Here is a 26,391-nt window from a genome sequence, read left to right as displayed (position 1 = left end):
AAATAGAGAAAGAAGAAAACGGAGCGGGAGTAAAGAAGTAGGAGAGTCGAACGCCTGTGATCCAAACCATGTAAACAGAGGAAATGCTTTCCGTCTGTCAGCAAAGAGGTGTTTTTGTTTCATCGTGTTTTTTCTATTACTCCAGCTGCTACAATAAATGGTAAGAGCCGTATGGGAATACACTGTGTTTGTTCCATAAAGCCGTACTTGGTGTAAGAGAGTGTGTAAAGCGCATCTGGAGCTGGACGACAACAGATGCTGTGCACGCTGAGTAAAACCAGGAAGTCCAGACATAAACATACTCGGCATGGGACAGCTGACATATAAATGCTGTTGTCATGTGGTTTCATATCGTAAAAAAATATAGTTTAAAATAACAAACATATAAACATACACCACAGTTCAAAAGTCTTAAGTCGCCTGCCACAAAAGCTTGATTCGGTACATTTCGGTCTATTTTTGAATGGTCTTTCGTGCTTTTAGGTTGTAGAAAGTCCTCTTTACAAATAGATGTTGTTTTGTATGAAGGGTTTTAAAAAAAAAAGTAATGTTTTGTACATGGAGAAAAACACTGTTCAACCAGACTGACAACTGAAAGGGCAGAAAGAGACAAAGATACCTCTGAGCAACAGTTAAATAAGAATATAAGAAATCAGCAGTCATTGGTAAAAGAAAATGGAAGCTTAGCATTAAAATTGCAAGCACAGTTGTGGTTCAAAATGATCTAGGGTCACTTACACTTTTCTGGACTGGAAAACAAATAAAAAAATCAAAAAGTATTTTGGAGAAAAATGGTTACAACAGTATTCTCCCCTGTCATGCACCACTGTGGGGACATCGACTAAATGGAAGTTTTAATCATTTACTTATTCTAAAACTCTTTCAAATGTAAATAAGACATTTAGTGTATAATTATACAGTTTTTATCCATGTTATAATAGCCATTATTGAAGGAAAGAAGAAAGACATCAATATAAACAGGTGATTCCAAACTTTTGAGTGGTAGTGTATGTACAATTTTAAGTTATTTTCAAGATTGATATATATTTTGGCATAGTGGCTGCCAATAGTCACCTAAAAATTATCAGTATACAATATACCAATAACTGCAAAACAAACAAGTAACTCTACTTATTCTTAGATAGCTTTAATAATCTTGTAGCATATTGCTTATTGGTCATTAACATGTCACTGGAGGGACTTGCTACAGTGGCCTTGGAAGTATATATCTACAGCCATGTTAGTAACAAAAAAAGTCCCTCAGGAATATATTTCAGTTGTGAAGAAGTCCTTGAGGAATTATGCAGCTTTTGTGCAGAACAATTAATTCAGAGTGCATTTGAATACTTCAAAAGAGTCTGCTGGGTAATTTATTGCACATTTATATGTTATAAAAATGTTTTGCTAGGGATGCAAAATCTTTGGAGGATTTAAACCCCATCAGTTGTCTTTTAAGCTGGGTCGTAACCTCTATTCAGATGTAAGGTACAGTAGCCCAGATCTCCATACAGGTTGCCTATACTAATCAGCAACAAGGTCATTTGACACATTAATGGGTAAAAACTGTAGATGCAATCGAGATAACCTGTTATCACCTATCAATAATATCCGTTAAGTACACCATGAACTCATTGTGAGAATCTAAATGGAAAATAACTGACTTCTGGACTAAAAAGAACTAAGTTTTGTTGAACTGCCACAATGTTTATAATATTTAGTTTTGCAGTTATTTCAGATTTGATCAGTGCTTGCGTTAAAAGAATTCATCATCACTTTATTTTCTCAGGAGCTGATTTAAGTGACATTAAGTGGCAGTCATGGCTGAGGAACCAGCAGCAGAAATCCAGCTACTCAGAAGCCAGAAGGTCAAGCTAATAGAAATTCTAAGTGCAGATGCCGACTTTGTCCTGCAGCATGCAGACTCTCGCCGTCTGCTGTCTCCTCACGGCTACCAGCAGGTGAAAGCTTGCCGTGTTCCTAGTGAGAAGGTGACAGAGCTGCTGGATCACATCATCCAGAGAGGGCCCGAAGCAGCACAGGGTCTGCTGGAACTAATGAACGACCAAGCCCTGCAGGAAACCTTCCCAATGCTTCGCTTTATCAAGGATCTGCAAGTCAACACACCGTCTTCAGGTAGGACAAAGTCTGTTCACTATTTCCAGCGATCATTATCATTATGAAATACTGTTAGATTTCTATGTTAAACATAAAGGTTTTCTCTATTTACAAGGAAAAAAAGAAACATCAAGAAAGAATAAAAGAGGTCCTGATTTACAAGAGACCATTCCATCCAAACAGATCTGTAACAATGGTGGGTCACACTACACTCAACGCTGTTCCCCTTTTTAGAGACTATCACCTACTTTATCTGCCTCTGTCTCATTGCGCAGGCTCTCGCTTAGTTAAGGAGAAGCAGCTGATGACTGTGGCTCGTACCATTGGCAGATCTTGGAGGGAGATTGGCAGACTGGCTCTGGACGTCCCCTCTGTGAAGCTGGAACAGATTGAAGAGGACCATTCGCTCCATGTGGAGCGAGTATTTGCGATGCTGCGCTACTGGCGTACCAGTCAGAGAGACAAAGCCACCGCAGCTCACCTGCACTCCCTGCTCAGTCAGGAAGACTGGGCGCTGCCACCTGAAAGCATTGATTTTCTGTTGGAGACCGACTGAGGCCTTCACTCTCTGGTACTTGCTGAGACTGAAACCCTTTTTGAAGGGTTTTTACTGGAAATGAGTGTTTCTCATCACAGACACTTTCATTCCACATCAGGAAAAAACAAAACTTGAAGACTTTGCTATTTTATGGAATTACCCCACAGTACCATGTAGTACTATTGAGACATCTTGTTCAAGATCAATGTTCAACTTATGCTACTTTTATGACAGAGCAGCTTTTATTACAATAATATAAAAAACTGAGTTTTGTTTTATGAAATTTCTTTGAAAGAGGTGTTTTTATTTTCTGTTGATAGTGTCTGTGGTAATGGTTTTTTATTCTCCTTACATTCAAGGATTTACATTTAATTTTAATGTAAGTACATTTGGGCATTTTTATGTTTTAACATTTTGCTCAACTCAACATTTAATAAATGTTCAGTTTGTTGGAGAAAATGTAATTTTCTCTGAATGTGCAGGTGATTAGGAGTCACAACAGTTTAGCTGACATGTTTTTTGATCTACATAGCTTGGTCTTTACCTTACATCTTGGTGTGTCACAAGCAATCTGTGACACAGTCTGTAGAGATAGCGGCTCTTGACATCATGTAATGGAGGGTAGACAAGTAGTGTCTTATGTTCCACAACACACTGAATAAACTTATACCCCAGTTTCTGCCTCTAAAGATTTTCTTCTCTGAAAAGTTCTATAACAAGTTATTTTAATACTCTTTAAAATAAGGTTTTAAACAGGTTGAGATCCAGTGAGACTCATTTAATGAAATGCACAATACCTTGTTTTACTCATGAGAAATTCATGTGTGAATTAATGAAACCACCTTTACTTTGTAGCCATTTTCTGATGTCTGCCTTGTCAGTATAGCCAAAAAAAAACCCTGGGTAGATTCACCAACTTTTCAAAAGTTTTCTTGTTTATTTCAGGTCACCCACATTTTTTTAATCAGCAGTTTGCCGGGGTGGACTATCATACCCTGGCAGGACGATTCCTCACTGAGGCTCTCAACACTAACCTGTAAGAATCAACGTAATATTTAACTAAAGCATGTAAGCACATAATTATACAGGGAATGGACAAATAATCCTGTAAAAATATAATGCAATAAATAATGTAATATGACTATGTTAGGCAGTGGTGGAAGAAGTATTCAGATCTACTTAAGTAAAAGTAGCAATCTGGTTATGAGTGGTATTAGTAAGTATTAAGTAAGTATTAGAAACAAAAGGTAGTGAAATATCAAAAGTAAAGGTAGTTGTTATGCAGAATGGCCCATTTCAGTGTCAAATATTTTATATAATTGGATTATCATTATTATTATTATTATTATTGATGTATAAATATTAAAGAGCATGTTAATGTTGTTGCTGGTCAAGGTGGAGTAAGTATTTCATATACTATTGGGTTGTTTAACCTATAACAATGTATCACTTTAATAGATGATCAAGTCTCTATAGCTGTCAAATAAATGTAGTGGAGTAAAAGTATAAAGTAGCAGAAAATTTAAATACTCAAGTAAAGGTACCTCAAAGTTATACTTAAGTACAGTGCTTGAGTAAATGTACTTAATTACTTTCCACTATTTGTGGGCAGGTGTTTATTCAACTCTGTGGTATGTGTATATAAAGTGTGTAATATAATGCAATACGGTACGTAATACAACCTTAAAAATCATCAGACATTTTGTGTGTCAACTGCAGCTTCACCTATGAGGTGGCCCCGTTGTTTGTGCTGATGGAGACTGAGGTCCTGAGAGGGCTGCAGCAGCTGGTTGGCTGAACAGAAGGTGATGGTATTTTCTGCCCTGGAGGGTCTACCTCTAACATGTACGCCATGAACGTTGCACTCTGGTCAAAAGCCAGGGGCTATAGGGTCTCCCACGACTCACCTTCTTTATCTCCAGCAGTCAGGAACTGTCTGAAGTTATGGTTGATGTGGAAAGCTGTTGGCTCCATTGGCTTGGAATTGGCGTAGACAAAGCTTTTTATCCATGTAAGATAAATGAGGCACGTAGCTGTAGCACAACACAAGCCGGACGTAGGTCAAGTCAAGTACTCAACACTTCAAAATAATCTTTAAGAAGCATAATTTAAAAGCACTGCTCTGTATCTATTTCAGTTTTTGCATGTCAAAATAATTTGCCCCCTCATCATTGAGTTGGCTATTTAGATGTTGATTTTCCTGAATATAAACATCAAGGAATAAGGAACATTTTGGTCCATCTTGCACAGCAGGTTAAGATACTTGTAGGCTACTTTTTACATCTGATCCCCTCATTTACCTCATCTTTCCTAACCCATCTAATACAGCAGGACATTGTAATTAATATCTTCATTTTTTTAATAAATAAGTTTTTAAACAAGGTTTTAGCTGAGTTGTGACCCATGCCAACAGAAAGTCAAAACTTAACAACTCTCCAGCATGTATCTGGTGGAGCAGATGAAGAGAAGGGTTTCATCTTTTGTGTGAGATAAGTAAATATCTCAAGCGTAGTGAGAAAGATGGGTTGTTTTTCCCTGCAAATTTCTGATTACTTGTCTGTATTTGTCTCCACGGACAGCCAGAATTTGTGAATGTATGCTTCTGGTCTATACCATGTAGTATGAGGGGGAAAGAAGGAAATGCTGATTACCAGGAAAGACTGGCGAAAATAAGTTTCTTTATTACATCAGTGGACTGGGAACATAAAGACTAAATCCTCCATCATTGAGATTTTGAATTCCTTCCTCCTATTGCACACACTAAGCACACTAAGCACTCAGATTACAGATACACTCTCCTGTGTATCTGTATCAAATATCAAAAACATTGTTTAAGCAGAATATCAGAACAATTTACCTTCTGTTATTAAACCTGTCAGTTTCTGATGTATTTTTCTCCCTATCTTGTCATCCGCCCTAAGCAAAATTCTGCTAAGGGCCCCTCCTACCTGACCCGTGAACCATGTAAACCATATGCCATTGCCACACAGTCACACCTAACACCACAGGTTTCCCTCTACCTTTAAAACAGTTTGCTCCATCTGTCAGTCTAAGAATAAGTAGATCTATAAACAAACAATATTTATTGAACAGAATTTTTTCTATAGAATCTTAACATAAGTGAATATTAACATGAACATAAATAAGAAATTGTAGAAAATGTAAAATGTAGACAATAATAAACTATAACACTGAACTTAGGCTCTGCTGCCTGGTAATTAGTCCAGTCCTCACAATATTATACAATTAGCTTTGGCTATACAATGTAAACATAAGCCTATAGGCTAGGGCTGCAGCTTTATGTCTCAAAATAGTCAAATAAAACCTATACAGCTGTGTGGCTTCCCCAGATTTCCTTTTATACATTTTCAAATATAAAATACTATTTATACTATGGCTTGGCTGAATAGGTGATGGTTGTTATTTACTGAGAGATGTGCATCCTTATTGCCCAGTATGCAGCTATTCAACATTTTAAATTTAATATTTAATCAATAGTCAATATCAGTCCATCTTGCATTAGTTCAGAGTTGTAACTAAACCTTGACTGAGAGCCTAGATAATCATTGTCTTGTTTTAAAATTATGTGCGCCTAGAGTGTCATCGCTGGTCTCTACAGAGGTTGCTGCTTATCTTTTCCGAGCTGCAGTTTCTAAACACCGTTGGCGTTTATCACAAGTAATAAATAGTTGTATTTCACTCTCACTTTTGTCAGGCACAAAGTCACAGAACACAGCCCTGGAAGTGGCTGGCAAGCCAGCAAGACACAGACAGACCAAGAGATGCGCCGCCCAGCTAACGTTAGCAAGAGAGACTAGAGAGAGAGATGCACTGCAAGCTAGCACATCATCGTAACGTTACTGTTATTAGCTGACATCAAACTTGGAGAGGAGAGAACACAAGTTTACCTGATTGCTGAATTCACTCTCATGTTTGTTTTTTTCTCTTTTCGCGACCACAAGGAAAGCTCCGCTTCACTCTCATCAAAGTTGTTAACATTGACACCCGCTTGGACACGAGGGGGGGGCGGGGCCCGTGCGTAATTTGCGGGGTCCTACGCAACTTGCCCAGGGAGCTAGGGCCGCATGTGCTGAGGCTGAGCCCCGGACAGCCCCGGGCCATTTTAACCACAGGTGACAATATACCGAGAGATACTATATATTAGTGATGGGATTTATGGCTCTTTGAGGGGATCCGGATCTTCGCGATCCGTTCCTTTCAAAGAGCCGTTCAAAAGAACTCTTTTTAAATATCAATATAAAGGCTCTTTTTAAATATTTAGTCAGTTTTAAGAAGCCAGCTTGGGGGCATCTCAGTTTATCCTGGAAATAATCACTGGGAGGAATGATGAGGTGAGATTTGTAGTCAAATAATTAAAACTCGGATATCACACACCAATATCTGAGTTTGAATTATTCTGAAATATTGATTATTACCTCATTTGTCATGTGTGGACTATATTCCATAGGGTTGCACAAATCCCTCTGCTTAGACAGTGACATCACTATTTTGGATTTACCTTTAGTACAAAGTGTGTGTGTGTGTGTGTGTGTAAAGCTACGTTGACTTATGTTATTCATACAATACCTACTCACAAATAAACGTCAAAAACAAAGCCGGCTGCAATGAATTTCTGTGCAAAACAGCTTTTACTACAAACACTTCCACACAAGAACATTGTTATCACACAAGAACATTTTGATAGAAAACAAAAAATATTTAAAGTGGATAAAATTAGAATAAATAAAATGGAAATGTCTACATACTACATACTATTACTACTGTAAACTTTGTTTTGTAAACTTTTTAAAAGAACAAGTTTTAAATGAACACAAAATGCAATGTAAATAAATACAAAGCAGTTCCTTACTTTATGGCTTTTTCTGCCTCTCTCTTTTGTCCTTGGGCAAATTTGCATTAAGGAAGACAAGAGCTCTGACCTTTTTGGGCTTAAGGCGACTTCTCCTCTCTGAGATTATCTGTCCAGTTTTCGAGAATATTCTCTCAGAGGGAACTGATGTCGCCACAACACAAAGCTTCTTGGCCATCAGCTTGCTAAGCCTGGGGTAAACAGGGGCTCGACTCTCCCACCACTTGAGGGGATCCTCATGTGTTGGAAGAAGAGGCTCCTCCAGGTAGGCTCGCACCTCCATGACAGCATCAGCGGTTGGATTCCTGGCTTCCACTGTTCCAGCTACCTGCTCATAGGGGTGGGAGATATAACAATGGGAGATACCATTTTTATGTGATTAGAGTAGATTAAATTATATTCAACTTTTGTCATTACACAGTGTAAGAGAACTTAGAAGTGACAATAGTAGATTTGCATATGTACAGTATGTGCAGTATGTACAGATTAAATGCAGTGATTTACAGCTATTGGAAGTTTTAGATTGAGATATCAAATATCTAAAAAAATGTGACTTATTGTTGCCACCCTTACTTCCTCATGGAAATAGCTCCAAACTATTGATCCAGCACCACTGCCTGCTCCTTCCAGTCCTTCCACAGCTGGTTGCTGTTGGATGGGTTTGCCACTGCTAATTCTTGCTGCTGCAGTTGACAGCCTTTGAAACGTCTCATCTGCTGTTCTGCCATCAGGGAAGGCCATCCTCTTAAAACGCGGGTCAAGTGCAGCAGCCTCTGCTAGTATGTGGTTGGCATGAATCCTGTGGAATCACGATGAGGTTCTCGCACACAGACTGTCCATCACACCTTGCGCTACCGCTGTTGTAGTTTTTCGCCGGAAATCAGCTGTGGCTCTTTGAAGTCCCCTGGCCAGCACTATGACCTTCGAGGCTGTCAAGTAGCTGGTGAAAAAAAGAAAAAAAACTTTAATGTTACAATTTTAAAGCTGAAACAATGATAAATATTACAATGTATTAAACAGATATCTATTGTGGTATCAAATATTCATAATTTTTTATCAGGAAATTGGCATGCAGGATACAGAAATCTACTGACAATGATATATACTCCAGTGTATTACACAGATTTCTAATATGGTATAAAATATTCATAATTTACTATTATGTACTATGCATGCATGCTAAAGAAATATACTGCTGTGCAACTGAGCAACATACCTTTCTGCACTGAGTTCCACAGTGACTTCCTCAAATGGTTGCAAGATTGTGCACATTTCTTGCACTGTGGTCCATTCCTCCTGGGACAGGTGGCGGACAGGTGCATTGGTGACGGCCAGGGTAGAGATTATAGCATTTTTACTGGCAATAAAGCTTTTCAACATGTAGTAGGTGGAATTCCACCTTGTAGGACAATCCTGTTTTGGTCGGAGCTCCTCCATCTTCATTTGTAGTTGAGTCTCCTTCAGTTTTTGTGCTCCCACGGTGCTTCTGTGAAAGTATTCCACTGCCTCTTTCACCTTATCAATGATGGGCTTTGAAGCTTGCAGGGCATCTCTTACCACCAGGTTAATAGTATGGGCCAGGCATGGTTTGTATAGCCTTAGTAACATTTGCCGCATTATTGGTTAGGCAGCACACTACTTTCTTGTCCACCCCCCACTCTGCTGCAACACTAAGCAGCTGTTGTGCAATGTTGTCTGCTGTGTGCCGCTCACTGAATTCAAAACAGTCCAGGAGACAGGAGGCCACACGGAAATTCTCGATAAAATGGCAGGTTACAGACATATATGATGCTGTCGTTCTTGAAGTCCAACAGTCTGTGGTTAAACAGACAGCTGGTACTTTTGACACCCTTCTCTTCAAAGATGCTGTCTCCCTGTCATACATATCCGTGACCTTCTGGGCTAGTGCCTTCCTACTTGGAGGAATGTAGGAGGGGTTGAGCGCCTGTGAATATTTTTTGAATCCTGTGTCCTCCACTATTGAGAAAGGCTGGAAGTCAGTGGCTATCATCTTTGCCAGCTCTTCGTCTATCTTCTCCTGTCTTATCTCCTATCTTCCTGGGGTCAAGACAGGAGGTAAATATTGACTGATGGATGTCTGCTTTCTTTTTGGTCGTGCCTGGCCAGGCAATGTGGGCCCAGTGGGGTCAGAGGCTGCTGTGGCTGCAGCTGCACTTAATGTGGAGGCAGAGGAGGCAATGGACACATCAGTGTCACTGTTGTTGTCTGAGTCTGGCTCTGCTCTCAAACCTGTGACCTGCAGTGTTGGGTGTTGAGTCTTCAAATGCCTGTGTAAATTATTTGTTGACCCAGACTTAAATGAAATGACTTTTTGACAAATGCTGCATTTAGCTTTACTGTTTTCTTTGCGAGAAAAGTGCACCCAAATGCTGCTCCTTTTCCTCTGGCTCATTTTCAGATGTGTCACGTGTGTGTCTTCTTCCTTTCGAAGTCCGAACGACCCGCTATTACTGACGTTGGCACTGAGACAGAGAGGCAATCGCACGTGTTTTTTTTTTGTTTTTGTTTTTTTTTAACTGGAGTAAGCATGTGACGGCAGCGTGCACACGTCATGGCTCCGCTCCTACCCAATGACAGAGGAACGCAGGATTTTTTTCCACTGGAGTACTCACGTGAAGGATGCGTGCACAACTAATAACTAATATCATCACGCTATAAAGGGTTGGCCTGCGCTGGGTGCGCCCCTCCCCCTATAACTGTTCTGTCTCGCGGAGGAGCTCATTTGTGTGCATCTGTGTGAAACACGCATAGGAAAAAAGAATGACAGAAAGAACGGCTCCCCTCCAGCCGCGACTCGGCTCCCATCGTTCATGTTTATGAGCCGTTCAAAAGAATCGGTTCGTTCGCGAACGTCACAACTCTACTATATATTTTAAAGGTGTTTTGAAACATTTCCAGTGAATTAAACAACTGTTCCGAAATCAGTTCACCAGACACTTTTTTAAACCATTTTTGCAGAGTGGGAGAATTTCTGCCCTACTACTTGCAGGTACATATTATAACCCTCCATTCAGAGACTTCATCTCTACCTGCTGACCCCCCTTATTTGCTTCCATAACTTTAGGGCTGCAAATGACGATTATTTTCATGAATCTTTTGGTCTATTAAACATCAGAAAACAATGAAAATGCCATCACAATTTCCAATGCCAAAGGTGATGGCTTCAGATATCTTGTTTTGTCCGACCAACAGTCTAAAGCCCGAACATCTTCAATGAACTATAATGTAAGACAAGGAAAGCAACAAATTTGAGAACCAGGAACCATCAGATGTTTGGAATTATATGCTTGAAAAATGACTTAAATGTTTAATCGATTACCAAAATAGTTGCCGATTAGTTTTCTGTCGATCAATTGATCAAATGATTGCGTTTGTGAGTTATGTTGCGGCTCTACATAACTCACACATCCATGGAGCCATCACCACTCCCTCACAATTATGGCCGCAAATGTGGGTCATTCCTTTTCAGTCACGTGACAGGGCGTCTATCCAATCACTGCTCTCCCCGGTGAGCACTTCCGGTGGCGTTTCCTGTCAGTGTTTGTAAACTGAGAAAAAATTGGAAGTGCGACAAGAAATAATAATCTACAGAACTCTTGAAATCGAAAGGTAAGCAGTCGGGTTTTCAACACATTACACTCGTGGCTCTTTAAACGTTTATAATGTCTTTCTAACAGCTGTAGCCGGTGAGGGAGATGTTATTTTGTGGTCGGCGCTGATCCCGTACGTCCTGCTTGGCTGTTGTTGTGTTGTCTGGGGCGGGATGTGGGGGTTCAGTCATACGAGAGTTGTCCCAATACCAACTACTAGCTAGCTAGCAGGCTAGCCTTTTCTGTTTCATTTAGCAGAGACTCTCACCATGCTTCACACTTTCAAATATATACTCTAAATATCTGAACTAGATACACCAAACTGTATTTGAGTGTTGTTGTCTAGATGTAGCCCCGTTGAAGCTCACTTTCCCAACAGGGAATCAAACGTTTTTAGGATAAATCGCTAGCTAGCTCACTAATGCTGAGATGCATCATATTATAAACGAGACATCATGTTTGTTTTTGCAAGATCATAAAACCACGTGCTTACGAATAAGAATGACTCGCAACTCAAATTATTTTCAATTTAAATATTAATGGATTCAATGAAAGCAAACATGTTCCACTAAAGTGATAAATAACAGTATTTGTTTACTATCAAAGGTTTTATGCATGGTCTGTAGGTGTTTATCTGCTGCATGTTTTCATTTACAGCCTATTTGATGTTAACTTAACACATAACACTACAATAATCATAATGCTCCCAATGGCATATTCCCTGTTACAATGCATTGTGATTTTTATGTTAATTTGCCTTGCTGCCAGGGATTTTGTCCGTTTATCAAATAATATGCTTTCCAGTGCCAAGGATGTAACCATTCCCCATTGAGTTTGTGGTCATTCTCTTTAACTTACAGGGACAATTCACCCCCAAATCAAAAATAAATTAATACATTTTGGTGTGAGTTGCTGAGATATCATCCATAGAGATGTCTGCATTTTTTAATATAATGGGACTATATGGTACTCGACTTGTGGTGCTCAAAGCGGCAAAAAAAACCCAAAACATTTGAAATGGTTTCTTTCCAGAAATCACGACCCAATCACTCAAGATAATCCACAGACCTTGTTGTGAGCAGTTTCATGTAGGAACTATCGGTAGAAAGAAAATCTATGAAAGGCAGTTGTTTTTTCTGCCATAGTTATCCACCTTGTGATAATAATGAGCAGGAATTGTGTACTGGGGGTGAGGTTTGTCTATAGTATTGATTACAGACATGTTTTATTGACAAATTACACATTTTGGTAAGTTTCCTAAATCATCCCAATATAATACACTATAATACAGGTTTATTTTCTGACCTGTATTATAGTGTATTGTATTATATTTTTTGCTAGTACTTTTTCCTGTGTGCACTGACGTAAAGACAAGCTGCTGTAACAAAGAGTTTCCCTTCGGGGATCAATAAAGTATTTCTGATTCTGATTCTGAATCCTGTGCACTGGATGTTCAACTGTTTATAAAATACCCAGAATACAACACAAAAGCTTACTGACAGGAGGTAATAGCACTACATTTGTCTCTTCGGAATAGTGCAAACATGGAAGACAAGAGAAAAAGGTCACAGTCCAAGGAAATATGTTTATGGTGTTCAGCCATTATCATGTAGTGCTTTAGAACTGCATCACAGGTCACTGAGTACAAACTATAGCTTTCAGTTTAGACATTGTCACATGTATTCCATTTTAAGATGCCTATAACAATTTAAGGTAGGTAAAATTGTGTCTTACAGTACACTTGCTGCTCTCAAACAGAAGCTCACAACACATTTTTTAGATACTCATATTTTATACATTTCAGTTTCACCTCATAAAGCTTTTGTTTGATCATACATCTGTGTCATACCTACACAGATTTTTTTCTTTTCTTTTTGACTGTTCATTTTTCCCATTGGATGTCATTATTTTTCTCTGTCTGACTGTTTTGTTTCTGTCAACCACGGAAACGTGGCGTGCACCAAACCATTGGGGCTTTCTTGCCTGATAAGTTGCACATATTAACGCTAATATGATAATATTATAATAACGACCTAAATTTCTAGTCATATATCCAGATTTGGCGATTTTGTGAAATCTGAATAGACTCGTCTGGTTTTCCAGCTCCTGATTCAAGCATGTAAAAATGTTAGTCTTATGTTGTCATGCCTCTACTTTCAGGCTTTGGCCCCTGATGATTTGGGTGGGTGTGGTTTCTTACCCCTCATCCTGAGCGAAGCCCCCTCTGTTCCCCCAAACACACACGCATTCAAACTACGGCGATGACACACCATTCCAACAACTCTGTTCGAGACCATATGAAATGGGTCAGTGGAAGTCTCTTCATCTCCAGAATCACCATCATGGTTTTAATGTGCATTCCCAATCCTGATGCCAGTGCATTTCTCTGTTACTCCCATTACTCCACTTCCTCTCCTTCCCCTGACTCCTAGTCTCTGTGCCTCTTTCAGCTCTGACTGTCTGTTGTTTGTGTTGCCAGGCTGGGTTGCTGGGCTGCGAGGCGGTGCTGTCCAGCATGGCCCTGATGCAAGCCAACAACATCCCTGGCCAGAAGAGGATGATGTCACCCTTGGGTCAAGCGCACAGGGCCAGTCCCGAGAGCCACCAAACCCACTCGCAGCACAGCCACAACCACCATGGACACCAGGTTCACCATGGACAAGCCCACCACAGCCACATGGGCCATCCTTCAGCCGGTACCTGTCCACCCCTGGTAAGAGAGAGAAAAAACTGGATGGGCTTACTCAGAAAGCTTGTTAAAGCTGTGATTTAATTAAATTTAAATTTAAATAATTTAAATAAAAGTTGTTAATAGACAGATGTTATGGCAATGAAAGTAAACTTAACTAAACTTAAAACTCAGAGGCTAAAAACAGGTAGTTCTAATTATGTGGTGGGACTCAAAAAGAAACATTTGTGTATTTTTGTATTGGAGTTATATGATTTGACCATTACCTGTTTATACATCAGCCTCTACTTATGGATGCCCACAGGAGGAGTTATAGTTGTTGACAAAAAATTAATAAATGCTTATATCTGCTTACAACTACATTTTATATGTTTGTTATTTATTCAGTGTTTATGTACTGCTTATCAGAATCAGAAATACTTTATTGATCCCCGAGGGGAAACTCTTTTGTTACAGCAGCTCACTATCATTTCAGTGCACACAGGAATAGAAGTACTAAGCAAAAAAGTATAATATACTGTAATAAAGGTAATATAAATTAAGTACCAAGCGGGTTATACATACTAAATGGGGGGGTTAAAGTAAAGTGTTACCCTGTATATGTGAATGTGTGTTTTGGATGGATGTTGGATGCTTTGGCATGTACCGCAAAATAGCTGTCTCAGGGGCAAACTGTTTGGTGCAGTGCAGTTTACCCACTACCATTCCTTCCTCCAAAAGCTGATCCGAAAAGACGGGGATTATCACTCATCAAGAATGATGGATGGAAAGGATATGCAGGCAAACCAGAATATGCAACCCAAGAAGAAGCACAAAAAATCAGGGTCATCAAACAAAGTTAAAGAGAAAGTGGAGGTAAGGATTCTTTCAAAGCTGCACTTTTAAGTGCCATGGTCTACTTTTGATGTCCAGTTCAGTTTCAACAAATTTTGTTATTGTTGTTAGCATGTACTTCCACCAGTTGATATGGATGATGACAGTTCCTTGAAAGTCCAGAAGAACTTCATCTGTGACCACTGCTATGGAGCTTTCCGGAGTAGCTACCACCTAAAGCGACATATACTTACACATACAGGTGAGAATTCAATGCAAGCTCCTTTGCATTTAGTAGTTAGATATGGGAAACAGGGTAGTGTAATGAGTAGTGAGGCCACTACTCAGCCAGTGGACCTCGGTGAGCATCCACCCTTCTGAAGCTCCATCTGCTTGAATAAACTACAAAAAAAGACTCTAGCTAGTTTCACTGATTTTAAGTAATAAATTGGGCGCGTACAATTGTTTTAATGTATAGTTTGTTGTTTTTGTTAAGAAATGGCATGTTTTTAATTTGTTATAATGCCATATATGTATTTCTATGTTTCCTTATCCTTATTCTTTTTGTGAATGTTGGCTCTGTGATAGTCCATGTTACATAATTGTGCTACTCTTTTGGCCAGGACTCTCAAAAAAAAAAGAGATTTTAATTACAAATTAATTTAATAGCAAATTTGAAAAGTATCCAGTGAAATATGCCATGAGTCTTGATAAATGTTGATAAATGTTCCACCTGTGGTTGTTCACAGGAGAAAAGCCATTTGCTTGTGACGCCTGTGATATGCGCTTTATTCAGCGTTACCACCTGGACAGACACAAGAGGGTGCACAGCGGAGAGAAGCCGTATCAGTGTGATCGCTGCCACCAGGTTAGTTAGCCATTGTTTCAGTATGGCTTATATGTTTTACATATACTTAAGGGTTTCTGCTTATTAGTCAGGATCTTACAGCATTAAACAAATCCACCTGTCTTAGCAGTGTCAGTAGCATTGTTCTTCTAACTTGACTGAAACACACATTTCTTTGCCTGGCTCCAGAACTTCTCACGGACAGACAGGCTGCTGAGACACCGACGGCTATGTACAGTTGGGATCAGCAAAGAGGAAAACCAGTACTCACAGGACGCATCTGCCCATCCAGCTTCCTGGAGCCCCCTACAGCCTTCCAACAACCGTCTGACTGTCTGACCCTCTGCTTCCCACAGAGACCCTACAGACAACAGCAGTCTGCAGCTCAGCAACGTCGCACATTGGAGCTCAACAGTACTGTAACCTGAAAACAGCCTAGCTTAAACACAACCAAACCTTAGTTTACTCGCGCCAGCTCATTCATAGAGCTTGATAGTGGATTTTTTGTACTTTTTTATCTACTGTTTCATTCATGATACAGGCAAAAGAGGAAGGACTAATTCACGATCTTGGACAACAGGTCATTGTATTCCGGCAATAACTGAATGAAAAACGCACACTTCTCCTTTCATCTGAAAGGTTGCAGGTATTTTTTGGTATTGCTGCGAAGGGATTGCAAATATTTCTAACTGCAATGACTGTCAATGTATCGTGCAGCACCTCTGTTGTGTCCTGTTGACCTGCAATCAACCCCAGTGCTGCCCTCTACTTCATATGGACAGTTCACTAAAGGACACACATACTGTGTAGCTTTTTAGTGTTCAAGTCCTACTCATTTTGTGTTCCTTGCTATTAATCATGTACCAGCTACTGCTCATAAGTGAAAGGTCACAGCAGACTTGTGGTTCATGCTGCCTTGAGGTCGTGATTAGCCACCTATCCAATACTTTAGGTATTGTGTGCGTAACACATCTTGAATGAAATTTAATGTACTTTTTGATAACACTGATCTAAACATGAAAGGGGCTTATTACAGAGTAAAATGCAAACTAGTCATCCATTTTTTTTTATGTACAAGATTGCTTTTTTGCCAATACACAAGTCTTAAAATGGATCTAAAATAATTTCTTACCTGCTATTCGTTTATCTGTAAAACTGAAAGAATAACTACAGGTGCAACCCTGTTGGTGATTTGTAAAAACAGGTTGAAAAACACTAAAGGTTAACTAGATGCTCCTGAAATGTTAAATTTTCAACTAATCTTGGTATTAGTTAAGTTGTGTAGCGACGGTTGGCTCACATATTCACTGTTCTACCTTGAAAAACAGTAGAAGGCTGACAGGTTTTGTAGGAAGAGCCCAGATTTTTTGATGCTCTTGAACAAAGTTGGTGAGCTTTTTTATGTTAACTGGATGTGGGAACCGCCTGTCTGTTGAAAAAATTAGGTGTTTCTTGATGTGCTTCTGTAATAACCCCATCAATATAAATTCATGTTTACTGTCTCTCTGTTCATAGAAACCGCTTTCGGTCTTATTTTTTCCTGCTCTGCATTCATAGATTCTTCTGACTTTGAAAGACTTCCGTCCATTCAAAAGTATTTTAGTAAGAGAGGCTGGGCCAGCATGTTATCTGAAATCCTAAGGTTTATCTGGAATTTCCTGAGTGTACATTAGTCTGTGAAATCTTGTCAAAACTGACGATTATACGGCTGTTTGCACACAATTGGATAAAAACTAATCCTAGACCTTAAATTACTTTCACTGGAGGTACTAGGGAAATTTTCTTGATGTCGACTAGTTTAATTCAGTGCTCATGATGATGGTCCAGATCAATTCAAACTGTTAAAAGTATAATTTGGCTCACGTCCATCTTGGCCTGACTGAATGTGATCTGAATACAGTGCCATGTCATTTCATCTCTAGTTTAACCTTGGGCATCTTCAGTGAAGGTGACTAATTGTACGCAGTGGACAGGGGAATATAAGGTCCATGTGGTGTTTTGTATGATGATGACGACCTACATTATATTATGTTCAGGCCTCTGTACGATTAAATCAGACTGTAAACACTGGACTGAAGATGTTAGCTCAATTGTAGAGGATTGTATTGTAGACTGTTACTTCTGTTGCTGTCAGACTTTTAGATTATGTGAAAGGAGTTTAGGGCCCATCACTGACTTGTCTACTTTTTATGAAGTTAATATATATTTAAATTGTATTAGGGGTAGAAAATAGTGTGTATGGGACCTACACTCCAAAAGAAAATCAAGTATTTACAAAGTTATAATCCTTAGTCTGATGATTTTTTATGACAACTGAAAAGCCCATGGCAAGTCATTCTTCAACTTGCTATTAGGAGTAAAGTAAAAGCTACCACTCTTGCCCTTTATAGTATAGCAGCCATGATTAGTCAACATATTTTCTTTTGCATGTATTTCTTGGAGGATCTTGTATACATTTTGTTTTAGTAAAGATTTTTTTTTAAATGTGAGCCCCACCTTTTTTGTCATTTCAGGGGTGAAGTGAAATCAATTTGGACTCAATCAGTCAATCATACTGTAGTATGGAGTTTGTAATGGAGTTTTAGGGTCCCAAGTCTCATTAAAGCTGTTACACTTTTTAAACAAGTGCATTTTGTTCACATTATCTGCAGAACTGGTTCTAAAGCAAATGTTTTGGGTTTTTTTGGGGGGGGGGGGAATCCAGATTTGCCTTTTTCTAGAAAGCAAGGCTGAATTTCAGACAGAATTACAGTATGTTCTGAGGACTTGAACATGAAGAACCCCTAAATTATTGTGACCCATTTCAGTTCTCTTCCACTGAGCCTCAGTCAACATAAAATGAATGTACAGAAATGTAATTACTTGTCTTCAAATGGCACATTACTTTCTGAATCTTCCAGACCAGAAAGACTGCATTTCAGAAATATGTAATACACCAATTGTGTCAGCAGATGGCATCCATGACCACACAAGGGCCAATTTTCTCTCTAGCACAGTAATGAAGACTAAAAAACACCTTATTTCCTAGATTGGTGGTAATTCAAAATTATTACACATTGCTCTGGTTAAAAACAAAAAAAAGATAAAAGCAAATAGTCCTCACTTTCTATGATGATTAATAATATGTTGTTTTAATAATCAATTTAATGGCAGAACATTGTTGGTACACACATAAATGAGTCATGGGAGGCAGGTGTGAAGATAACAGAAGCAGTGAGATCAATGCCAAAAGGGGAATCAACTGTCTCCACTTGCATTTGACTTGAAACAAAGTTTTAGTGAGAGGACCATCAAGCTACAATGAGACTACCAAAAACATCACATTGCCATATATACACAATGTTGGGTGAAGATTAGAATCCAATTAATCAACATGTATGAGAACAAGGGATATACTCTTCAAATGAGGCTGTATATTTAACCTGTTTTAATCACTGATTAATCTACTTCTTAAAATAAAGTGATTGAAATAATGACAAATCTCCTGGTACCAGAGCCCAGTCTTAAAACAGAGTCCTTTTTTTCTGACCACTGTTCAAAACCAAACCTATACAATTCACAAAGATGTGAAGATGGGGAAAACAACAAATCCTCACATTTGAGAAGCTGCAACCTGAGCTTTTTTTGCTTGATAAGAGAATTAAAACAATTAATTGCTAATGAAAATTGTCAGTGATCAGTTCTCTTTTTTTATCACCATCAATTAATCAACTAGCACAACTACACAGTGCAATACAGTTTTGTCACTTTAGTAGGTTTACACAAAGCCTTGTCTGCACCACAAGAGGGAGGTGTATCCTAAGCTACTGTGTGTCCACAACCTTCTTCGAGACAGTAAGAAACAGATGGTACTTGCACTGTGCAAAGCCAAGTGTTCGGCCTTTTTTAGTAATCGTTAAAGCCGAGACAACAGATGATCAATACAACTCTTCCACGAACCAGTCACTGATATCATGGCCTGGAGTTGGTTGGAAATATATGACCCAGATTTAATGATGCATTCCACTACTTGGAACTTCCAAAGGAATGTACAAATTCAGGTAAAAGTAATCAAATTTTCACATTGTCACATTTTATGAGTTTGTAAATCCAATTTGATTACAAAACGGGCTAAAAATATACAAAGCAGTCAGTCCTATACAAAGAAATATGATTTGTTATAAATGTTGCTGTTAAGAAGTATTATTGTCATACTGGGTAATAAAACAGACATAACAGTCTGTCGTGATAGCTGATATCCACATTCCTCAGAGAGGCGGAAAGAATTTCTTCAAGTCCATTGCCCTGTCATTCTGCCTGCATGGGTATCGCCACATCAGTCGTATGTTAGGAAATGCAGATCATAGCCTTTAGCACCTTCCTCTTTGCTATTGACCAGTTCCTTAATTAAAGCATTAGGATAGGCGGGATGAGATCAGCCTGAAGGCTGCTGGGAGTGTGCGCCTTCCCCCATGGGAGACATCCTCTCCCTCTGCAGCCTGATTTACAGCGCCCACAGGCCCCCGGCACTTAACAATGGACCTCCTTAAGTGAGGTAGATGGGAAGGAGACCAGAGAGGGGGAGATAACACTCCATCTTCATACACAAAATGCTGAAATCATCTAGGTTCGAAATCATCTCTGCGAGACAGACTGATCATGGAGTCAGTCCAGAGATAAAGTGTAGGAGTGCTGCCTTGTGCTCAGTCTGGCTCACTCCATCAGGGAGGAGAGCTCTGTTTAAGAGTGATAGCCAACTCTCTACATGCTCACCTCTCCTGTCAGAGGGATGAAAAAAATAGGTCCTCCAAACAGAAATTTCCCCAACAACCACTAAATCTCGGCTGTGCATACTGTGGCTCTGTAAACATATGGGTGGTTCAGAGGTTTACAAAAACAAGTGCTCAGCAGCAGAAACGTTCTGTCTCCTACAAATGTTTGGATGCCCCCTGATCAAATACATCACAGGCTTACGGGGATGATTGAAACCCTCCCAACAATAGCTCCTGCTATCTCCCTCTCCCCGAGGTGTGGGAGAGCCTTTTCATCTTAGGCTTTGATTAATAAAGGAATCGCTGGTTGGTTGAAAGCAGCGATCTGCCCCCCTGAGCATCCATCATGCCTGTGACAGCCCACCTCTCTGTGTTAATTAGCGGTGATATTTAAGCTGTCTGAGGTGTTCCATGGCCGTCAGCATGGCGGTGCTGCTCATCATTAAAATTTCAATTCCTCTGTCCGGGTTACTCCCATTTTCCTGGACACTTCAGTGAACACATCCTCAAACCTTCATACACAGGCACAGACCCAGTGTTCACTGCTAGTGGCAATCAAGACATGACAATAAATGAGAACACATCGGCTGTTTTTCTCTAAATGAAAAACAGAGGAAATCTGAAATTAAATGTGAACAAGACCATGTTGGTGCACTCTCTGTCTTTTTACATGCATTTTAATGTTAACCCAACTATCAACATAAATCTAAAAACATCAATTTGACTTAACACACTTGCTCAATAATTATTTGATATTACATGGAAGAATTTGCCATAAATCTAAAGTTCTCGTCAAACAGTGAGCAGCGAAGGTGTGAATGCATTACTTATTAATGATTACCAAATATTGCAATATTCTCTAATACTAGGGGCTATTATTCAGAAATAAATTATGTATGTAGCTGAATCCTAGTCTGCCTTATAACCAAAAGGCATCCGGCACTAGTTTGAGAACTTCAGCAATATCAAATTAAAGAATAGCTGGGTTAAATGAAGGGTGTCTTAGCAAACGGCAGCCATTTTACACCAATCTAATGGACAAAATGGCCTCCAAAGCATACACAAAGTTGGTGTATACACAGTGTCCATAGGGTGCCAGGGTATTACTGTTACCAAAATCTAGTAAACATATGGAAGTTACCGACGGAATGTCTGCCGGCCACCTGCCTCACAAAACTTTGATTTCTGATGGGGAATGTTCTGTCATATCATGCTTCAAACTGTCCTATATTCAGATGTCTGCCACTACTTTTCTAATTAGTGTAACTCAACAAGATTAATTAGCCTCTGCATATCATTCCCAGTACTCAAAGTATAACACAGAGGAGAAGAGAAGCGAAAGTCGTCACCAATCTGACTGGTAACAAGGGAAAAGTAAAGTTTGGCCTACTTGCATGTTTTGATACATTCAAATCATGAATATTCATACGTGAAAATTAATCTCCAGTCAAGACAGAACTTGCAACCTGAATTTTCAAATGTAACTTTTTGCAATTTGGCTTAATCACACGTACGGAGTGAAGCCTGAAAGATTCGAGAGAGAAAGAGAGGAACTGGTCAGGAGGAACAGGGAAGCAAGGGTATGAACAAGTTTATAAGCTTGACTGAAACTTTTTGAATTTGTGACCAATGGTGCCTTTTTCGCTGAAGAAATGTTGACAAGTCACAGTAGGAAAAGCACAGGTGTAAATAATAAAATGAATGATGGCTGAATTCCATTTAGTTGCTTCTGTTTCAGGGTCCTGGTATTGGGCATGCTGGCTCACTGTCATGGCTTACTGAGACACTTGAATAGAAAGAAGCCATTGTTAATTTTATTAGTGACACCTGCTATGAGTCAAAATGTTGCTGTGAAAAAGGTCCATTGCACAACTTATGTTTCTAATGTGCAGTACAGCACTGGACTGCAGGTCCTCAATTCAAACAATCACTAAATACTCTGCCAAAATGACTGCTGAGTATGAGGGCATCCTGCTCTACCATATACACCATTGCTAAGAGTCTGCAGTATGCTGATATATTTACAAAGATCAAGTTCAGTTGTGCAGGACCTTGTTGCTGAGATTTATTTGGCCACACAGAGTCATCCACATTCCCCTTGACAGGATGGACAACCCGGCGCCCTGCCGACTATGTAAAAATCACTTTCCAAAAGAGGTGCGTTTAGCCTCGACAGATACATTAACATGCCTTGGCCTTACGCCTCCCTATTAATCTACAGCTTGTTGGGACACGTTTGGACTGAGCTGCTTCTCCAGGGAACAACCAACCAGCAACAACAAGAGTCCATATTTGGGCTTCAGAGGTGCTGGATGCTCACCGCACTGTGGGAAGACATATTCATCTGGGAAGCCATGACCTTTATGTTCCATAGACCAGAAACACACTTAACAAATATAGGGAGGGATAAAAATAAAACCATCCATTTTGTTTCTCATATGAGTTTATCAGAATATCAATTCATTTTCAGCAAAGCTTTTCCCATGACATCAAAACTGCAGATTTGATAAAAGAGTCTAAAAAGATTCACGATTATATATTACAGTTTTTCTCAATTGCTAAAACACTAAAACCCATTGGCTGAACAAACCATTTCACATGGTAAAACACAATTTGCAGATCTCACTTAGACTTTTCAGCAAAACTCTAAACACATTCTCATTCTCAAAACACATTCTGCACTCTAATGCACATGTCATCCATACTGGTAAACACAAGTGGCAACAATCAAATACAAATAGAGAACACACGTCATTGATTGAACACAACCACTCAAAATTGATGTGACCTGTTTCAAATGATGTGACACAACCAATATAAGCCAGTTCAGAGAGCAAACGGGTTGTGCTCTGGCCTTACCCAGCCCAAAGACAAGAAGAAGCACATTGATCACATGTTTACACTCCTTTGATTGTTGTCCCTTTTAGTCTTGTATACTGTAGTACAGTGCATTGTGGGCTGTATACTGTACAATGAACAAATTGTATGGTCCTGAACATTGTGCTTTCCATTTGTTAACAGTACTGACTGCTCAATAGATTTTGACTGGTTGCAGGTTCATATCAACAAAGAGCAAGAATTATAGTATCACAGAGACAAAGGACAAGTTTGTGAGATGCAGGGTACAGTACTGTAAAAATAGGGGTACAAGGAGGAGGAAGAACAACAAAATACTGCAAAGAGCAAAGCAGGGTAGTAATTTCTGATCAATTTTGAGTTAGTATGATAGAACATGTTTTCGGTCATCAAAAGACAATGACGGAGAAATATTAGATTTGTTTTGAGATTAAAAATGTACTTCTCCCTGAGAACTATGTTTTGAACAATGTGTTTTGTGTTTTTTTGGTGTATTGTTTACTGACTGCTTGATAGTGTATATCATTTTGATCACTTTGTTTATGATTTGAGAACAGTGCTTGATTTTGAACACAGGTAAAACTGTTTTGAGGTGGAAGTTTCATTTTGCGAGAGGAGTCAGAGGTTTTGTAAATATTGCTTGAAGATGAGGTTTTGTGTTTAATGGTTTCAGAAAATGGAGCAAGGTTTCAGAAAAACTGTAAACACATACTACAAACAGCAAAGGTTCACAAATGGAGCATGATTCGACAGAAAAGATTTAATTGAAATGGTTAACTCTTCACAGGTATATTTGTCTCTTCTTACACACTGCAAAACTATCCATCATTCCTCAGAGTTCAGAGGGATCATGTCTCTTCAAGATGTAAAACCTGTTTTCTTTCTCTTACATGGCACATTGTCAGAGGCCATGCAGTGTAACCCCAAGTTATCAAGTTCATAAGAAGGTCTCTTACGAAATTATGCAATCCCACTTGACAAGGCAAGTCCAGGGCTTTCCTCTGTCTCTTTATTTTCCGACAATTTTCCACTTGAGCAGATGACCTCAAGTGTGAAGTGAAAGAGTAAAGAGAGGGATTTGATATCCAAGGGAAACGGTGCATGAATTCACAAGGGGTTGATAGACAGGGCAGGGGCAGCCATGCTTTTTACCCTTAGAGATTTCCATGGGTCATGGCTGTTACAGGGCCACATTCTCGCTCTTCTTGATCTTGTCAGGATAGACTGTCAGGCTGATGAAGAGATAGGCTGCAGATAGATGATGGTTTTGCACGAACACCGGGGCTGCAGTGAGCAGATGCAATAGCCAGACACCAAAGTGACTTTGGCAGTTTGCTGCTGTTGATCAGCTATGCGATATATGCGTAATTCACTCAAGTCATTTAGGATCTTCTGACCCTCAAGTCAACAAAAAAAAAAAAAAAAACTGATCAGAAGAGGTGTGGAATTGGAGAAGAAAGAAGACAAATACACATTCCCAGGCAGGTATTAAGACCTCAAATCAGAGGCAAGATGTGACTGGATGCATGCAGACGTGCACAGTCATACATGTTTTTCATTCCGCTCTCTTTGCAGCCTTATTAGATTTCTTTCTTTGGCATTAATAGAATATTTTGTGAACTATTCAAAGCATTTCTGGACAGACACACATTTCACTGTTCTTCCTCTGTGCTCACAAGATCTCTTCTCCTCTCATGACGTCAGGACTATTATACTCCAGCGCCACCTCCCTTCAGGGATAAGATTTTACGATTGCAACCTGACACCGTTTCTGTGTCCTATAAGCGACAGAGCTGTAACTCACTTCAAAGGCAGGAGGCATCAAATCACAGTGCACCCATAAATTAACCTGTCGAGTCTTGGCCAATGGGAAGGCAGCATTAAATCTCAGCTGTCACGCTGGCGGCCAATGGAAAGACGATGGCAGTAAATCTGTCAGGACCGCGTCTGTTAACGGTGTTGTGGTGTGGTTGGGGAATCCACGGGGAGGGAGGGGAGAAAGTGAAAAAGAGTAGATGACAGAGGGAGGAGGGAACACACTGAGGGTTCAGAGCTATGCAACAGAAAATGCTTTTCTTTACATTCTTTGGCCCTGCTTCAAAAATACATATACATACATACTGTAGTAAAACACTGGAAGGCATGAGGAGGAATTTTTTCGAGCAAAACAAGACTAAACGCAGCCAGAAAAAAAGGAGAAGCAGACTATACTGTATGTTTCCCTGATGGATGCAGTGGGAGTTGAATAACACCAGCAGAAAGACTCGTAAAGCTTTACGGCCAGCATGGCTGTGTCTGATGTTGACTGTCTACAGTGAAAATGACTGATGGTCCTTCTTTAGTGCTCTTCTGCATCATTGCTAGACCAAAACTTAGTGTTGACTGTTTGATAATAGCAGTAACCCAGTAACCTCTGACTGCCGTGATACAGCACCATCAGTAACAGCGACAGGCGCCCGACTACATGCTGCCCTCTGGATTACAGGCAGGGTCCAGTCGAGCCCATCCACTAACCAGATGTTTCCCAGGTGTGCAGCTTCAGAGGATGATGGAGTTGCCCCTGCAGCACAGCAAACCTAAGCAAGTACGCTTGAGGAATTTGTTTTGCGATCTAACCACAAAGAAACACAACATGGTCCTGCTGCAGCTAACCAGTACCAACTTAGACCACACAGTATTTTCACATCCAGATTGCTTCCAATATCACTCTTCTGAAGCATGCTTTCAGTGCAGAGTAATGCACTGCACTGGCACAAGAGAACTGTGTGGAAAACAGCAGAGGAAAAACACATCAGGTAGAATATTTCCTCGATTAACAATGCCCTTGGTGGTGCACTTTCATTATCCTATCAAAGTTGAACATTTTCATGTAATAAATCTAACAGGTATCATAAAATAACTGGTCCTGCAAAGGCGATGCTATTCCAATCCAAAGAAAAAAGCTTTCCCTTAACAAAGCCCACAATTTTTTCACCAACCTGTAACGACAGCCAATAAACCAGCCACATTTGTGGTGACATTTTTATCTTACATCAACAAAAAAAATTAAACATTAGCATCACAATTTACAGTCATCTTATGTCATTACTATGAATACTTTTTTTTTTCTTCAGAAACATAAACACCGTGTTGAGTTATGGCATAGGCAGGCAAGAGTGCAATGGTGGAGGTGTTGTTTTTGGCTGACTTTTCCTGGAGTGGCCATGATTCTCTATTCTATGGGAATCCATAAACAGACCCAGAGAGAGCAACTGGGGCCGTAAACCATGTCAGGCTGCCGAAATGCTGCTGAGGCAAAGGG

General features: G+C 39.7%; 4 protein-coding genes across 7 annotated transcripts; 3 read left to right on the top strand and 1 right to left on the bottom strand.

Moving 5' to 3' along the window:
* zgc:174906 (uncharacterized protein LOC571548 homolog) lies at positions 1-3,328 on the top strand. Of its 3 annotated transcripts, none has more exons than XM_044212192.1 (4): positions 1-160; positions 1,787-2,133; positions 2,213-2,311; positions 2,391-3,328. In XM_044212192.1, the coding sequence occupies exons 2-4, from the start codon at positions 1,818-1,820 to the stop codon at positions 2,669-2,671; spliced, it is 696 nt and encodes a 231-aa protein (XP_044068127.1). In that variant the 5' UTR covers positions 1-160; positions 1,787-1,817; the 3' UTR covers positions 2,672-3,328. The 3 variants fall into 3 exon arrangements, with proteins under 3 accessions (XP_044068127.1, XP_044068129.1, XP_044068128.1); XM_044212193.1 differs by having other exon boundaries at positions 3-160; positions 2,231-2,311; XM_044212194.1 differs by lacking the exon at positions 2,213-2,311.
* csad (cysteine sulfinic acid decarboxylase) lies at positions 3,268-6,088 on the top strand. The gene is given in 6 exon segments (XM_044210591.1): positions 3,268-3,274; positions 3,581-3,689; positions 4,373-4,518; positions 4,521-4,713; positions 5,093-5,130; positions 5,216-6,088. Coding segments are annotated over 6 exon segments (645 nt in total). The 3' UTR covers positions 5,368-6,088.
* A 1,390-nt stretch (positions 6,089-7,478) lies between these two features.
* On the bottom strand, positions 7,479-10,879 carry LOC122883151 (E3 SUMO-protein ligase ZBED1-like). The gene is made up of 2 exons (XM_044211453.1): positions 8,097-10,879; positions 7,479-7,851 (listed from the first exon to the last, which is right to left on the bottom strand). The coding sequence occupies exons 1-2, from the start codon at positions 8,262-8,264 to the stop codon at positions 7,525-7,527; spliced, it is 495 nt and encodes a 164-aa protein (XP_044067388.1). The 5' UTR covers positions 8,265-10,879; the 3' UTR covers positions 7,479-7,524.
* Positions 10,880-11,008: 129 nt separating this feature from the next.
* znf740b (zinc finger protein 740b) lies at positions 11,009-18,341 on the top strand. 2 transcript variants are annotated; one of them, XM_044211451.1, is made up of 7 exons: positions 11,009-11,153; positions 13,295-13,440; positions 13,614-13,847; positions 14,544-14,678; positions 14,769-14,898; positions 15,386-15,504; positions 15,673-18,341. In XM_044211451.1, exons 2-7 carry the CDS (start codon positions 13,396-13,398, stop codon positions 15,820-15,822), a joined length of 813 nt encoding a protein of 270 aa, XP_044067386.1. In that variant the 5' UTR covers positions 11,009-11,153; positions 13,295-13,395; the 3' UTR covers positions 15,823-18,341. The 2 variants fall into 2 exon arrangements, with proteins under 2 accessions (XP_044067386.1, XP_044067387.1); XM_044211452.1 differs by lacking the exon at positions 13,295-13,440 and having other exon boundaries at positions 11,019-11,153.
* Positions 18,342-26,391: the final 8,050 nt, after the last annotated feature.

The sequence above is a fragment of the Siniperca chuatsi genome, linkage group LG10 (assembly GCF_020085105.1).
Source record: "Siniperca chuatsi isolate FFG_IHB_CAS linkage group LG10, ASM2008510v1, whole genome shotgun sequence".
Lineage (NCBI taxonomy): Eukaryota > Metazoa > Chordata > Actinopteri > Centrarchiformes > Sinipercidae > Siniperca > Siniperca chuatsi.
Note: the sequence above shows the minus strand (reverse complement) of the source record. Positions and strands in the feature narration are given on the sequence as shown.

Coding starts and splice junctions, on each gene's coding strand:
- LOC122883151 (XM_044211453.1), bottom strand. CDS start 8,264: ATGGCCTTCCCTGATGGCAGAACAGCAGATGAGACGTTTCAAAGGCTG. Junction 7,852..8,096: donor GGAGCTATTTCCATGAGGAA/GTAAGGGTGGCA, acceptor CCCTATGAGCAG/GTAGCTGGAACAGTGGAAGC.
- zgc:174906 (XM_044212192.1), top strand. CDS start 1,818: ATGGCTGAGGAACCAGCAGCAGAAATCCAGCTACTCAGAAGCCAGAAG. Junction 2,134..2,212: donor AGTCAACACACCGTCTTCAG/GTAGGACAAAGT, acceptor TTAAACATAAAG/GTTTTCTCTATTTACAAGGA. Junction 2,312..2,390: donor CAAACAGATCTGTAACAATG/GTGGGTCACACT, acceptor CTCATTGCGCAG/GCTCTCGCTTAGTTAAGGAG.
- znf740b (XM_044211451.1), top strand. CDS start 13,396: ATGACACACCATTCCAACAACTCTGTTCGAGACCATATGAAATGG. Junction 13,441..13,613: donor TTCGAGACCATATGAAATGG/GTCAGTGGAAGT, acceptor TTGTGTTGCCAG/GCTGGGTTGCTGGGCTGCGA. Junction 14,679..14,768: donor AAGTTAAAGAGAAAGTGGAG/GTAAGGATTCTT, acceptor TATTGTTGTTAG/CATGTACTTCCACCAGTTGA.